Below are 15,950 nucleotides of genomic sequence, written 5' to 3'. Positions count from 1 at the left end.
ATCAATAAATCATTCTTCAAAAGATATGTACCCACAGTAATCTGAATAGTCTGTCTCTTTTGTGACATCTGTTTATTCTTTGTTCTACTTTGAAACATTTCTCTTTGCATGGCCCACCATTAAAAATATTTTAGATTATGTGATAAATATAAAACAGGTAGCAAAAGTTTTATGGCCCCATCTAAATATATACAATTTTTAAAGTCATGTGACAATACTTTAAACATGTTTAATGCTGATTACATAAACTCTTTACTCTTAAGGGGAAAAAGTCCTCGCATTAATACAGAAAATGCACATTTTAGGGAACAGGTTCTTACTTAGGAATATAACTAGTTTCAAGGAAATGTTAAGGATCTGCTCTCTCTGCCACACCCTTTCTTTCTTGGCAAAAAAAAAAAAAAAATGGAAATAGTAGCTGGCTGACTGTTAATTTGGAATAGGAGGATATCACAGTGGGATAAAAGGTGAGATACTAGCATCCCTCATAATTTCTTCTTTATTTACAAAGCAAGAAACTCTAGTTTCTTAGTGAGTAGTTGCCAGGTATGAGATAGGGTGGAGGGTTTATGTTTGACGGTAGCAGTGACCCAGGCTGGGGTCTTACTAACAGGAGTCTGGAAAGGGAGGATCCTATCTCCACTTTATCCTTCCTGCATGGATTCAGCAATCCTCTTCATGTGTGTACCTGATACTTGATAAAAACAAAATGATAAATGTTCACCAATCTATGAATGTTAAAAAGTGGGGGAGGGGTTAATGATCTACTTCCATGTCCTATTTATTACTTTAATACTGCCAAATACATATATATCAGCAGATTTTTCAAGGTTAAAAGAGGATAAGCCCCAAAAGAAAAGGGAGACCATCATCACACAAGTCATCATCACCAAAGGAGAATTAAGAGGACTTACTGTTAAGGAAGCAATCCCTTTGTGGTAGAATTTTAAAGACTCAGCAATGCAAGAAAGTGCTGAACTATAATTCTCCTCTTGCAACCCAGTGAGACACTGCTCTGCATGTGAGAACTCCTTCAAACTATTCAGCCAGAAGTAGAAATGTTCTGAGGCAACCTGAGTCAGCAAACTCTGATAAAGCTCTCTGGCCATGTCGTGATTACCCTAAGAAAAAAAAGCGGGGGAGGATAATGAGGTTCTTACACTTGAATTAGTTGATGTAGCAGCTAAAAGAGAAACCCAAACCTTGGATAAGTTTTAACAGTCACTCCTCACATTATAACTCTGTGAGACTCAGTCTAAGTATTTCTTCAGAGAAAACATGCTGAGCTGCTTTTATGTAACATAATGACTGAAGTTCTCTACCAAAACAGTTCCAAAGAGAAAATGAATGGAAGTAACTATAACCCATGTCTAGAATTTTAGTTCAAAATATAGAAAGTATAAATACTTATTGTATGTCATTTTGTACGGGCTATTTAGTGGGGTGGGGAAAACTCCAGTTAAGTTCCATCCAGCGATTACCAAGAGGAGCGCTGCGCCCTCTGGAAATGACTGAGGGAAGGGGAGTTGTGGGAGGATGTGAATGCCCTTTAATGCCTGGGGGCGAGGGAGGCTCACTGTCCTGCAGTGCGTGGATGCTTGGCACAGTTGGGTATAATAAAGAAATATCCTGTCAGGAGTGCTTCTTCTCCCATTTGAGAAACACTGTAAAATGTGAACATGTGCTTCAATCACCTAGAATAATGCTTCTCAAATTTTGTTCTCTGGACTTATCCCCAAAGAATTTCTATACTATCCAAGCTCTATATTTCCTCTCAAACAAAATTAATAAAAATCGTTAGGCTTTCCATATGGTTGAGAGGGAACAGAATACTAAAACTTTCCCGTTTCCACATAAGAATGATAAAGTTGGAGAGGGAAAGGGAAGAACTAACTACACGGTGTACTGAAAGGGGAGAATATAAACGTGGGTGGGAGGGAGCTGTGCTTACGGGAGCAGAGGACAAAATGAAAGCGCTGCTAACCACCTACAGCCAGAAAGAGCTCATATTTTTGGGATTCCCATGGAACTTCCCCATAACAACACATATACCATTCTCCGTGTATATGTTAAAAATTAGGTCCTTTCCTTCATCATCTTTTAATCCCATGACTAAAAAGTACTTCTACCTTCATCTTTAGTTTGGACTAGGAGTAACAATCACACAACCTAAGGTTGGTAATCTGCCATTTTCACCAACCCAGTTCACACAGAAGGATAATACATACCATTCGGGATGCCTGTCTGGCAATTCGGTATACAGTCCATCCATTGGAGACGCTTTCAAGCTGCTGCTTAATTACTGCCTTTACTTCAGCAGACAGTGCTTTCTGACTGGCTACAAAAATCACAGTGGCCAAGCTCACCTAACATCGAGCAAGAAGTAAGAAAGTCAAGAAAATCATTAACTCTATGCAATGTCAAAGATAACTTTACCCAAAAGGGTGAAAAACTAATTAGAGCCTATCAAAAAAGAACAAAATTTGTCTTCCTTTGACATTTATAAAATTTCCACTTTATTCCTTTGCTCAGAGCATTGTGTGTAACAGCAAATAATTAGAAACAATGCCCATATAGATAAACTATGATATAATCACACAATGAAATACTATAGAGCAGTGAAGTGGATAAACTAGAAATACACTTATCAGTATAGACGATTCACACAAAACAGGCAAAAATAGGCAAAATGCAAAAGATTATATGCAGTATGAGAACACAAAGTTAAAAATATGCCAAAAATATTGCATATCACTTAGGATATATACTAAGGTAGTAAATATATAACAACATGCATGTGAATGACAAACACCAAATTCGGGAGACTGGTTACCTATCCTGATAGGAAGGAAGACGACACTAACAGAGAGGTACACAGCAGAGTACAAGTCAAGTGTACTAGTAACACTTTTTTCTTAACCTAGGTGATGGATGCAAAAGCTTTCATCATGGGCTTCCCTGATGGCGCAGTGGTTGAGAATCTGCCTGCCAATGCAGGGGACACGGGTTCAAGCCCTGGTCTGGGAAGATCCCACATGCCGCGGAGCAACTAGGCCCGTGAGCCACAACTACTGAGCCGGCGTGACTGGAGCCTGTGCTCCGCAACAAGAGACGCCGCGATAGTGAGAGGCCCGCGCACCGCGATGAAGAGTGGCCCCCGCTCGCCGCAACTAGAGAAAGCCCTCGCACAGAAACGAAGACCCAACGCAGGTAAAAAATAAATAAATAAATAAATAATAAAAGCTTTCATCATATTGTTCCTTATGTGTTTTTGAATATTATCTTTCATAATTTAAAGTTGCTTTAAAGTCGTACTAAGAAAAAAGCAATAAAAAACATTAATTGAAAATGCTGCTTCAATGAAAAATAAACTTGGCTAACTGCTTCTCAGTATTCCAAAGCTGATACATACAAGGACCCATACAGACTGTGATAACTGCCTGAGTCCCACGACCACTGACGGCCACTTAGTCATCTGGGTGACCTTTCCCGATAGCAAATGATGAAATGGGGGCAGTCTTTTACACAATGCCCCCTGCAGGATTAAACATAAAATGGGCTTGAGTAAGTAATTTCACTAAGTTTTTTCCCAAGCCATAAAGTCAGATGACCACAAACAATATGGAGTGGCTACTTTAAAGCTTACATATAATTTATGCATATTTAGAACGTAGTCTACTCTCAGCCCTGGAGAACTTTCAACTAAACATTATTATACAGCTTGCACACCTTCTTGTTTTTTCTAAGCATGTACCTTTTCCAACCCCAGGACTGTACTGAAACCTAAACTGGATCCTAAACAGCTAAAGAGGTCCTGGATTGGCAAAGAGGAATTGGGTTAACTTATGGTCATTGATATCACTAGGTCTTTAACTTACATTTTTGGAAGTACAATACACGGTTTGGTTCACCATTTATTTGCTTTGTATAAAAAAGAAAAAAACCTTCATTTTCCTTTTGTCCTTTGTAATAAAACAAAAATATCAGATTGAAGGCTTTGGCTACACTAAGCTGATTTGACAGGGCTTAGGAAGAAAGCAGTTTTACATGTGAACAAAATAGGGCTTTCTATACCAAAAGCGGAAATGGTAAAAAGCCCCAGGTCCCAACCCTATTTTGACTTCAGCATGCTCTTGGTCTTAGCCGATTACTTTAACCTGTGGAATTCTGAAAGTAATTCCCACTGGACCAGATCCTATTCGTCCACAGCAGGTTCAAAAAGTGGCTCCTTACCAGAAGTTCTTGTTGCTTGTCTGTGGCTGACCGTCCGATCACCTTGTAGAGCTCCATGAGGTCACCGAGCATTCCATCGCCCAACACAGGCAGCTGCATGGCAATGGCGGCCAGGCAGTGGCACATCAGGATCCGGGAAGCGTCCTGAGCACTGTGCAACTGAGTCAACAAGGTCTCAACTACAGACTGGCTGAGATGGGGCCTACCCTTGGCCAACTTCACCATACAATTCAGAGCGATCTGCATATTGAATAGAAAATGGACCAGTTACATTCTGAAGGTATGAAGTGAAGCTTTAAAGAAAGTAACTCTCTACAAGTTACTAGGAAAAATCAAGGAAAAGGGTTTTTTGTAGGCATGACATTTTTCTTCATAAGAAACACATGACATTGAATCCCATATTAAGATCTGCAAGTGTGCCATGTTTAAAACTAAAATAATAAGACAGGATGGTACATTAAACACTCATTTTAATCTAAGACTATTCAGTCTAAGACTTGAGATGAACATCATAAGGAATAATGCTGAAAAGGCCAAATAAATGCCAAACTGACTGTCATATTACTGCACTTTCATTACTTTTCAAGAACTGCTTCTAAAGTGTGGTTTGTAAACTTACCCATAACGGCATCTCCTAGGATGCTAATTAAAATACAGATTCTTGGGCCCTATCCATCCCAAACTTAATGAATTAACCTTTTTTTTTTTTTTTCTGGTGTTCGGGTTACTGAAAGTTTGCAGTTTAAAAAAGGTGCCCTAGGTGACTTCAGCACACTGAAGTGGGGAGGAGGCTTCTAATTTTCTCTTATTTCTCAACAGAAATCTAAATATCAGTTGGTCTCAGAGCTTCTATTCAGGCCAGTTAATCACAGCCCTAATATCCCAGCCATCAAAACTAGAAACCCAGAAGTCCTCTAACTAACACAGCCAACAGGTTGCTAAACCTAGTCATTTCTACTTTTGTCAAGTCTCTAATATCCATCTATTTAGCTCCCTTTCATTCTCTCTACTACAACATAAATGTCTCCCTAATTCCAATCTCTTGAAAAGATGGGCCCATTAATCCATCCTTCACGCTACAACCATGTAGCTTTCAGTGTGTTAGGAAGAATAATCATGTCTTTAGGGTCTGACAGACCCAGAGTTTAAGGTCAGCTTGCCCTTGACTGACTAAGTGTCTGTGAACAAGTTATTTTATCTCTCTGAGACTTAATTTCCTCATGACTACAAGAGGAATACAAATTTCACTAGTTAAGGTTATTGTAAACAGTGAAAGATGTATATACAAGCCTTCAACAAAGTTTGGTACATAATAGACATATTTAAATAACAATAATAGCTATAACAAAAGTTAGAGCATGGTCACTACTTCAAAATTTTAAGATCTCATTACCTACAGAATCAAGCAAAAGTTCCTCAGCCTGACATTTGATATCCCCCATGATCGAGCGACAAACTACTTTCTAATCTCCCTTTACATCAACCAGCCACAGTGGGCTACTTATCATTCTTCCAACACAACAGGTACATTTCTGCTTTCCTGTCTTTCATAACAGTGGTCCCTCAGGTTCAAATGATCCTTCCTCAATACTGAAATTCTACCCTATCTTTCAAGGCTTAATTCATATGACATCTACTTGTTCAAGTCTTCCCTAATATCCTTAGTTGAAATTAATCACCCCCCACTCTGCCCTCTCAATTAGAATTGCACTTTTGTTTATACTACCAGAGAACTTGCGACATTCTGATTGGTATTACAACCGCTTATATATAAGTACCACGCGCTAACCGATTGCGCCACTGGAGCTCCTACAACCGCTTATATAAATATCAGTATCCTCTTATGGAGAGCTCCTCTAACAAAGGGACTTTTCTTGACCACCCATGTACATCCCACTGTGCTGAGTCCAGTGTTTTATTGACACCTACGATTGGTGGCAAAGGTTTTGGTTTGCTTTCTTTCTTTTTAAACTTTTTAAGTAAATGTATTGCGGTTCCAAAGGGATTCTGTGGACTTGCCAATCACATGTTGCCTACTTCCTTCACCACCCCTTGATTATCAGCTTTTATTTAATGGTACTAGTATCTTTACAGTACATCATCATGACCACAACATACCTTTTCTTAACATGCTAAAATAAGTCATGACTTCCCTCAAGCCATACCTTAGACAAGCTATAGTTCTTACATTCTCCAATGTCTACTTAATAGCCTTTTACTTCTATTAATTCGACTTTTCTTAATTATTTTGTACCATCAAAAATTATATTTTATGTTTCAATCCAATACCAGTCTCATTAAAAAAATTTTTAACTATCTCTAAAATGATTCTATAATTAAGTGAAGGTGAAAAGCCCTTAAAACTAGGGCTTCTATACTCTAGAAATTAATACACACTTACACATTTATGAGTTTGACTGCAGTAATTTCATCAGTTCTTTGTGATCTTATCAGTGTTACCTTAGATTATAAACTTCCAAAGGTGCAGGAGCTCTGTCTATTTAACTTTACATTATCTAGGACCATCATATGTATCTATTACAACTTAATAAACACTTTCAACTGACGGCAAAATAGGCCAAAGCTCAAATTTTTACCTCGCCTATATTTTGGAATAACAACAGTCAAAATGCTAGTTTTGAAAGTGAAGATCAAGGGCAAATATTTGTTTAAGCCAGGAGTTGACAAACTCTTGCACTTGGGCCAAATCCTGCCTGTTTTTGTAAATAAAATTTTACTGGAACACAGCCACACCATCACCCTTCCTTTTTTTTTTTTAAAAAAAAAACACATTGTCCATGGCTACTTTTTTTCTACAATAGTAGAACTGAGCAGTTGTGACAAAGAGTGCATTGCCTGCAAAACTTAAAATATTTACTATCTGAACTTTTACAAAGAGATTGCCGATCCACACTTTAGGCAATGAAGACAGGCATTATATTAAAATAACCGATGTTTTCACCTTTAAAGTGGCTTGAGCACCTGGGCTATCATCTTCACTACAAAGTACCAGAAGGGATTCCAGGCCAAAGACAGCATCTTGTTCCAGTGCCAAAAGGTCTACAGGAAAAACACTAATTTTTTTTAGCGATCAAGTAGAGAAGATTAAATGCACACACACACACACACACTTAGAAGAAGAAAACATTAAGGAGTCTAAAATATAGGAAATACTTCAATGCATAAAGCTAACCTTCCTGAAAAAGTACATGTGGCATTACTTCTAAAATGCAAAGGCTATCTTTAGACTTGTATATTTCCACTACTTTATTGAAGATTATAAAAATATATACATTATATCAAGCCGAAAAGCTTCTGCACAGCGAAGAAAACCATTAACAAAATGAAAAGGCAAGCTGCTGAATGGGAGAAAATATTTGCAAATCATATATCTGATAAGGGGTTGTTAATATTTAAAATATATTAAGAATTCATACAACTCAACAGCACAAAAACTCAATCTGATTAAAAAATGGGCAGAGAATCTGAATAGACTTCTTTCCAAAGACGACATACAGATAGGCAACAGGTACAGGAAAAGATGCTCAACATCACTAATTATTAGGGAAATGCAAATCAAAATCACAATGAAGGATCACCTCACACCTTTTAGAATGGTTATTATAAAAAAGATAGGAAATAAAAAGTGTTGGCAAGGATGTAAACAAAAGGAAACCCTTGTGCACTGTTGGTGGGAATATAAATTGGTGCAGCCGCAACGGAAAACAGTATGAAGGTTCCTCAAAAAATTAAAAATAGAACTATTATATGATCCAGCAATTCCACTTTTGAGTATGCATCTGAAGACAAAAACATTAACTCAAAAAGATATGTGTACTCCCATGTTTATTGCAGCATTATTTACACTAGCCAAGATACAGAAACCACCTAAATGTCCACTGATGTATGAATAAAGAAAATGTGGTATGTATGTGTGTATGTATATATATATATATATATACATATATATATATATACATACACACATACACACATACACACACACACACGATGGAATATTATTTAGGTATTTTTTATAAAAGAAGGAAATCCTGTCATTTGTGACAATGGATGGACCTTGAGGGCATTATGCTAAGTGAAATAAGTTAGACACAGAAAAACAAATACTGTATGATCTCACTTAAATGTGGAATCTAGAACATACAAACAAACACCAAGCTCATAGATACAGAGAACAGACTGGTGGTTGCCAGAGGTGGGGGGGAGGAAGCTGAGGGGGGGGCAAAATGGATGAAGGGGTTGGAAAGGTGCAGACTTCCAGTTATAAAATGAGTAAGTTATGGGAATCTAATGTAAAGCATGGTGACTATAGTCAGTAATACTGTACTGCATATTTGAAAGTTGTCAGGAGAGTAGATCCTAAAAGTTCTCATCACAAGAAAAAAAAACTTTACAATGACAATGTATGGTGACGAATGTTAACTAGATTTATTGTGGTGATCATTTCACAATACATACAAATATTGAATCATTATGCTGTACACCTGAAACTAAAAATACACACACATACATTAAACCAAGATCTAAAGCCACAAAGGTATAAATAAAGCCTAACTGAAACAGTGTCACCAGCTTAGCTAAGGAAAAAACTAGCAAACCATGTAGCATGTGTCAATCTTCCAAACAAGACATAAATTATGCAGGTCCATTTTCACCTAAGATGCAACTTTCTCACGAAAGTGGAACTACTTTTAGGAAATAATCAAGACCCCACTTAATCTTATAAATGTTTTAAGTCAGATCATAAAGAAATGAACCCTTTAGATGTCTCATGTAATAGCAGTACTATACCATCTTTTCACTACCTTTGGGCTAAAATTTCTCTAAAGTTTCTAGAAAGTTCTGAATAAATTACTTAACCACATTTAGGTTAATGTATGTCAGCTTTGGGACGTCCCTGGTGATGCAGTGGTTAAGAATCTGCCTGCCAATGCAGGGACACAGGTTTGAGCCCTGGTCTGAGAAGATCCCACATGCCACAGAGCAACTAAGCCTGTGCGCCACAACTACTGAGCCTGTGCTCAGAGCCCATGAGCCACAACTACTGAGCTTGCATGCCACAACTACTGAAGCCTGCACACCTAGAGCCCGTGCTCCACAACAAGAGAAGCCACTGCAATGAGAAGCCCGAGCACCACAATGACGAGTAGCCCCTGCTCGCTGCAACTACAGAAAGCTTGCGCACAGCAATGAAGACCCAACGCAGCCAAAAATAAATGAATGAATGAATAAGTAAATAAACGAATATGTCAGCTTTGAGGACATACAGCAATTTGCTGTGTTAAATGGTAGAAAATACTTATTACTATGGAAAAATAAAACAAGATTAGTTATTCAAATCAGAATCAACATACAACTTAAAGAAATGTCTCCTGAGTTAGTGTAGGGGCTTGGCAAACAATGTCTAGTGAAGGTCAGGTTGCTAGGAAAACAAAGGCACTAGTAACAAGCAGTGCTGAAGCCTAGTGGGGATAAGAGGGACTGCTGATCCTTAACAAAGATCAAAATAAGCACTGAAACAGATGAAACATCCAAAATGCACTTCCTGTTTTTGAACACCAGCATGAACTTCTTTAAGTGTTTAGGTCAAAAGACGTTAGGAATACAATAAAATATATGGATCATTTTCTATGCGTGTCCTTCTTGATTGGGCAAATCATTTAATGCTATAGATACCTAGAGACAAACTCCATGAAAATTTAATTTGTATTGCTCTGTTAATTCATTTGCCCCTAGGTGAAACTGTTTGTTATTTAAGCCACTCAATAACTTCATATGTTTTTTTTTTCCCTAAATTTTCTAGGTTTTTTTTTTACAGGTGAACAAACTGATACCACTGGATAGTTATAAGCAAAGGTAAGCAATGGGAGGAAATGGGCAATGCTCCATAAAACCTTTCAATTCTGCAATCCTAATCCTAAAGTCCTCATTTTTTTTAAAAATAAATTTATTTATTTTATTTATTTATTTTTGGCTGTGTTGGGTCTTCGTTGTTGTGCATGGGCTCTCTAATTGCGGTGAGCGGGGGCTACTCTTCGTTGTGGTGCGCAGGCTTCTCACTGAGGTGGCTTCTCTTGTTGTGGAGCACGGACTCTAGACAAGTGGGCTCAGTAGTTGTGGCTTGCGGGCTCTAGAGCACAGGCTCAGTAGTTGTGGCTCACGGCTTAGTTGCTCCGCGTCATGTGGGATCTTCCCGGACGAGGGCTCGAACCCGTGTCCCCTGCACTGGCAGGCGGATTCTCAACCACTGTGCCACTAGGGAAGCCCCACTCTATTTTTTTCCCCCAAAGGATTACGCAGTCTTGAGAAAATCTGCCCTAAGAACATTCAGGAGGAGGCAACCAATAGATAAAAGCACACAGGCTAATAATAATAAGGGATTAAAAAACCAAATACACACAGGATTCTGGTCAAACTCCAATCTAAAAGTTTATACATAGTATCAGTCTTGATCAAACTTACCTTTTTCTTGACAGGAGACAGTAATATTAGTTAGGACTCTCACTCCATGAGCTGCAATGCCCCTATTATTATGGTAACAGCACTCTTGGGCTAATTTGACTAAATCAGAGGATCTAGGGGAAGAACCCACATTTCCTAAACAAGAAGAGAAAAGTAGTACAGATTTAATTCATTTATATAGTTCAAAAGCAGTTCATTTTAAGCAGTTCATTTTTATCATTTTCAAGAGAAAATCTCTAACAATAAATTTCAACAAAATTTTCTACCTCTACCCCATGATCAATATACATCACCATTTCTTTTTCTCCTGTCAAGGTACCTAGAATAAGTATATGCTAATAGTTTTGTAATGATTAAAATCTAAAATCAATATACTTTCCCACAAAAATATTAATAAAAACTGACTAAAGAATACAGCAAAAGCCAAAACAACTATAGATTGTATCTTGGGCATTCAAATAGTCTCTCATTAAAATGGAGTCATTACAAGGCTTCTTGTCAAATAAAACCTTACATTCAAGAGAGGAGAGAAACAAAAGTTTTAAGTTTGCTGTTCCCACTTCAATTGCTGGCACATAGTTATACTGCAAAAGGTTTATATAGGAATTTATTATTTTAGAGCTAGAAAGGACCTGGGGATCATCTGATTCAACAACCTACTTTTACAGAAGAAATTGAAGCCTAAAGATTTTAAGCATCTTGCCATGGAGGTCATAAAACCTGTTAGTTATGCACTGGCCTTGTGCTTTATATATTAAGTTCTATCCTATAGTTGCAGTAACTTTTAAAAGTCACACCTGAAATTCTGTAACATAAGGTTTATGTTGTGCATGTTTTTATTTATAGTAGAGAAGCTCTCAGTTATAAGTGAGTGAGCTTCAGGAAGAATCAGGAGATTATAGCTCATTCAACTTCTCAGCGGGGTCTCTCATTCCTGTCTTCCTTTCCCCTGCTTATTTTTCCATGGTTCCTATCAACTGCAATCTTTTACACCAACGGCGATCATATTTTTTGAGGTTTGAAAAGGACACTATTATAAATAACAACAGGTATAAACCAAGACTATCTCAGGCAGTGTGGGACATACGGTCACCTTACTGATTTCCAGCTTGACATAAAAGTACTAGCTTAGGTAAAACCTCAGTGCTTTTTAAATAGGCAAAACATTTGAAAGATGAACCTATGAGTTCTCTTTACAAAACCATGGATATTGTCATTTCCTCCATTCTTTTTCTTGCCCACGTGATATGGACAATGCAGACTCATCTGTAAATTTACAAACATGTCTTGGAACTTACTTTTTTCCTTTTTTTTTTCTCATCAAGATATTAAAGAAAACTTGGGGAAAAAACCCAGAAAAACCCAAAGAAAAAAACAAAAATCATCCCCAAACCCACAAACCAGCATGACCTTATTATTAACTTTCGGGAATACTTTAAAAAATCTTTTTCCCCCATGCACACCAATACAATTTAAAAATTCATATATAATCAGGATAAGTAGATACTTCCAATTTCTACCTTTAAAATATAATATTTGTGAGCATTTTTCTATGTCAATTGTTTTAGGAATAAAATTATTATTTTCAATTTTTTTTACTTAGAAACAACTTACTAAGATAAATGCACAGGGTTCAAAAGGTTCAACCAATAGCAGAAAAAGGTAGAAAGTTAGTAAGAGAAAAGTCTTCCTCATCCACCTAATGTCATGTTTCTTGTGCATCATTCCAAAGAGTATAAAACAACAAAAAACTTTAGCCTTAAGTCTGTTATGTAAGCAAGCTCCTCACAGGGCATTAACAAAGGCATTTTGGAGTTAAATCATCTTAAACAGGCAACTAGGAAAGCATTATTGAACTGGGGTAAAGTTTTATTTTAATCATTTTCCAGAAGGATAACATACGCCTAAAAGGAAGCATATGACATTTGCTTTTAAAATTCACCACCGCTTGGCCTTTGAAATACACTTAAATCCAAAGGGCATTTTAAGTCAGAGACATACAAAAGCAAACCAGCTATTTTAAGCACCCTCAAAAATATTGTTTCATCCACATATAATGCAAAAAAGGGCAAATCGAGAAAAACTATAGCCTTGAGTTAAGATCAAAGATGCAAGATTTTATTATCTTAGGAATTAGTTAAGAAATCATTTTCAAAGAAATTCCTAACATATAACCATATGAAATTGAAACCTTTCCTGATTTGAAGCTTTACAGAGGAAACGACTTGAAATATCAACATGAATAAAGGATTAGCATGTTATCCATATATTATCTCCTTTCTTCTCTTTACCTGAAGCTATGCTGAAGTAATGCTTGACGGCGATGGTCCCTGACAGCGTGGAAAGAACAGACAACATCCCAAGTTTCAAGCTGTCATAAGGAGTCTGGAGGGCACATTCACAGAGTGCCTGAAATGCAGAAGAGAAAGGAATACAGAAGTTAAAACATCAGTATACCTTAAAATTGTCTACTCGTTTTAAATTTTCTAGCTTTTAGAAAAATTATATCTTTTTCTCCGTGATAAAAAACTTCAAACTGCCACAGCCAAGAGGAACCTAAGGAGACACATTAGCTAAATATAATGTTGTATCCTACATGGGATCTGGAACAAAAAAAAGACACTGGGTAAAAACTAAAGAAATCAGAACAGAGTATGAGCTTTGGTTAATAACAATAATGTACCAATATTGGTTCACTGAGTGTAACAAATATACCATACTCATGTAAAATATCAATAATTGGGGAAACTGGATGTGGGTATGTGGGAGTCCTCTGTACTATAGTCTCCATTTTTCTGTAGATCTATACCTGTTCTAAAAAATAAAATTAAAAAAAAGTCATAATGAATGACTTTTTATTAAGATCACTATGAATTATGTACTATTTAGTCCTCACAAGCAGAACCTCCAATATATTTTGCTTACCTGACAGATATTAGTTCATATGTATATATGTGTGTGTGTATATATATATATATATATATATTTTTTTTTTTTTTTAAATAGTAGAGAGTGTAGCATTCTATCTAGCTAATAAGTGAGTGAGCTATCTATCTATCCTCCTCCATTTCAGGTCGTTTACTCTACTCTTGACTAAGGTGATCTGAAGTATTACCAAAACCAAGATGCTAGTTTTTCTTTCACAGCAGTTAACCTTGAATATGTGCTCCTAGTACAGTGAGTCTTGGCTCATCCTGTATAGTTACTCTTAGGACTCTATAACATTATTGCATGTAATGTAAATGGTCAAATAACTGTCCTGTTAAATTAAACTAACTCCCATTCTCTCACAAAGACAAAGTTTCAGAAAATGAGCAAAATTGAAAGACTAGGGAAACAATTAAAAATAAAATTTCAGGGACTTCCCTGGCGGTCCAGTGGTTAAGATTCCGCGCTTCCACTGCAGGGGGCGTGGGACTGATCCCTGGTTGGGGAACTAAGATCCGCAGGCCGCACGGCATGGCCAAAAAAATAAGAAATGAAAAGAAAAAAGAAATAAAACATTCTTCAATAAAATAAAATAAAATTTCAGAAAGGGTTAAACGATAAATTTAATATGACCCTGATAAAAATATCAACAGAATCTTGGGGGGAGGGGAGAACTTAGATAACCTGTTTACAAATCAGAAAATATGCAGAAAATTCTGACAAAGTATAATGACAAACAAAACAAGCCTTACCAAATATTAAAATGTAATCTATAGGAATAAAATAAGTTTTTCCTACTTGTGGACAGAAATCAAAAGAGAACTGGTCCCAGAAATAGGTTCAGATACACACAGAATTTAATATATGATAATGGCATTTCAAATCAGAGACTATTCAATACACAGTTCAAGGGCAACTGGCCAGTCATCTGGACAAAATAAAACTTGATTCTTGCTTCCTTTTTATGGCAAATAAAAAACAAAACTGTAGAAAGTACTAAGATTTAACATGGGAAAAGAAAAACTAAAAAGATAAGTGCCAAAATTGGGGAAAAAAATTTGTATCTTGTAAGATCAACAAAGGTCCAATAACCTTAATATATAAAAAGTTCTTAGTAATAAATAGGCAAGCAGCCCAAAAGAAAAATCAGTAGTTCACAGAATTTATATAAATGTTTTTAAAATATAAGATGTTAAACCTCACTCATAATTTGAAAAATTTAAATTAAAATGAGTTGCTTTCACCAATCTGATTGGCCAAGATTAAAGTTTAGTAATACGTAACACTGAAAACAGCATGGGGGAAATAGGCACTCACACACTGCTGATAGAAAGGTAAAAGGGTGTAAATTTCATTGACGGATAATTGGCAATAAATATAAAAATATTTTATATATATATATATATATATATATATCACTGAGCCCCCAAATTCCTCTTTTAGAAATTTATGTTCACAAAGGCAACTTTTTTTAACAAACTCGTCAATGGAGCAATGTAAATGGCAACAGCAAAAATACTGGAAACAACTCTAGCGTCCATCAGTGGGGGACTGGGAATAGAGAATACCACACAGCTGGTAAAAGAATGCAGTGGATTTATGTGCTAATATGAGATGTTCCCCAAGATGCATTCTTTTTTTTTTTTTTTTTCTAATTTATTGTATTTTTGGCTGCATTGGGTCTTCATTGCTGTGTGCAGGCTCTTCTCTAGTTGCGGTGAGCGGGGGCCACTCTTCATTGCAGTGCGTGGGCTTCTCATTGTGGCAGCTTCTCTTGTTGTGGAGCATGGGCTCTAGGCACATGAGCCTCAGCAGCTGTGGCACTCGGGTTCAGTAGTTGTGGCTCACGGGCTCTAGAGCGCAGGATCAGCAGTTGTGGCGCACGGGCCTAGCTGCTCTGCGGCATGTGGGATCCTCCGGGACCAGGGCTCGAACCCGTGTCCCCTGCAATGGCAGGTGGGTTCTTAACCACTGCGCCACCAGAGAAGCCCCCCCTAAGATGCATTCCTAAGTGACAGAAAGTTCTTAACATGCATAGAGTATATTTGCATTTGTACAGAAAAAAGATGGGACATACACATGCTTGCGTGTGGATGAAAAAATTCAGGAAGGATACCTAAGAAACTAGTAACAGTGATCACCTCTACAGAGGAGACCTGAGGGAAGAGATAGAAGACACTTATATTTTGCTCACTGCACACCTATGAACTGTTTAATTTTATCACGTGCATGTATACTTTTTCAATTGAAAGAAAAACTTAGTTAATAACAAAAATAGCAGCAGCAGCAGCAAACATTATTGTGGA

At 37.0% G+C, this 15,950-nt stretch overlaps 1 protein-coding gene across 2 annotated transcripts in view; it reads right to left on the bottom strand.

The window, feature by feature from the left end:
- Positions 1-15,950, bottom strand: part of INTS7 (integrator complex subunit 7) — an 88,855-nt gene that overhangs the window by 36,559 nt on the left and 36,346 nt on the right. For both annotated transcript variants that reach the window (XM_036824634.1, XM_036824644.1), the window contains 6 exons: positions 13,008-13,125; positions 10,717-10,851; positions 7,196-7,293; positions 4,234-4,473; positions 2,229-2,366; positions 915-1,121 (listed from right to left, as the gene is read on the bottom strand). In XM_036824634.1, coding sequence (XP_036680529.1) covers positions 915-1,121; positions 2,229-2,366; positions 4,234-4,473; positions 7,196-7,293; positions 10,717-10,851; positions 13,008-13,125 — 936 coding nt within the window. The remainder of the gene's footprint in view (positions 1-914; positions 1,122-2,228; positions 2,367-4,233; positions 4,474-7,195; positions 7,294-10,716; positions 10,852-13,007; positions 13,126-15,950) is intronic.

Source organism: Balaenoptera musculus, chromosome 1 (genome assembly GCF_009873245.2).
Source record: "Balaenoptera musculus isolate JJ_BM4_2016_0621 chromosome 1, mBalMus1.pri.v3, whole genome shotgun sequence".
Taxonomy (NCBI): Eukaryota; Metazoa; Chordata; class Mammalia; order Artiodactyla; family Balaenopteridae; genus Balaenoptera; species Balaenoptera musculus.
This window is presented reverse-complemented; position numbering and strand designations above follow the sequence as displayed.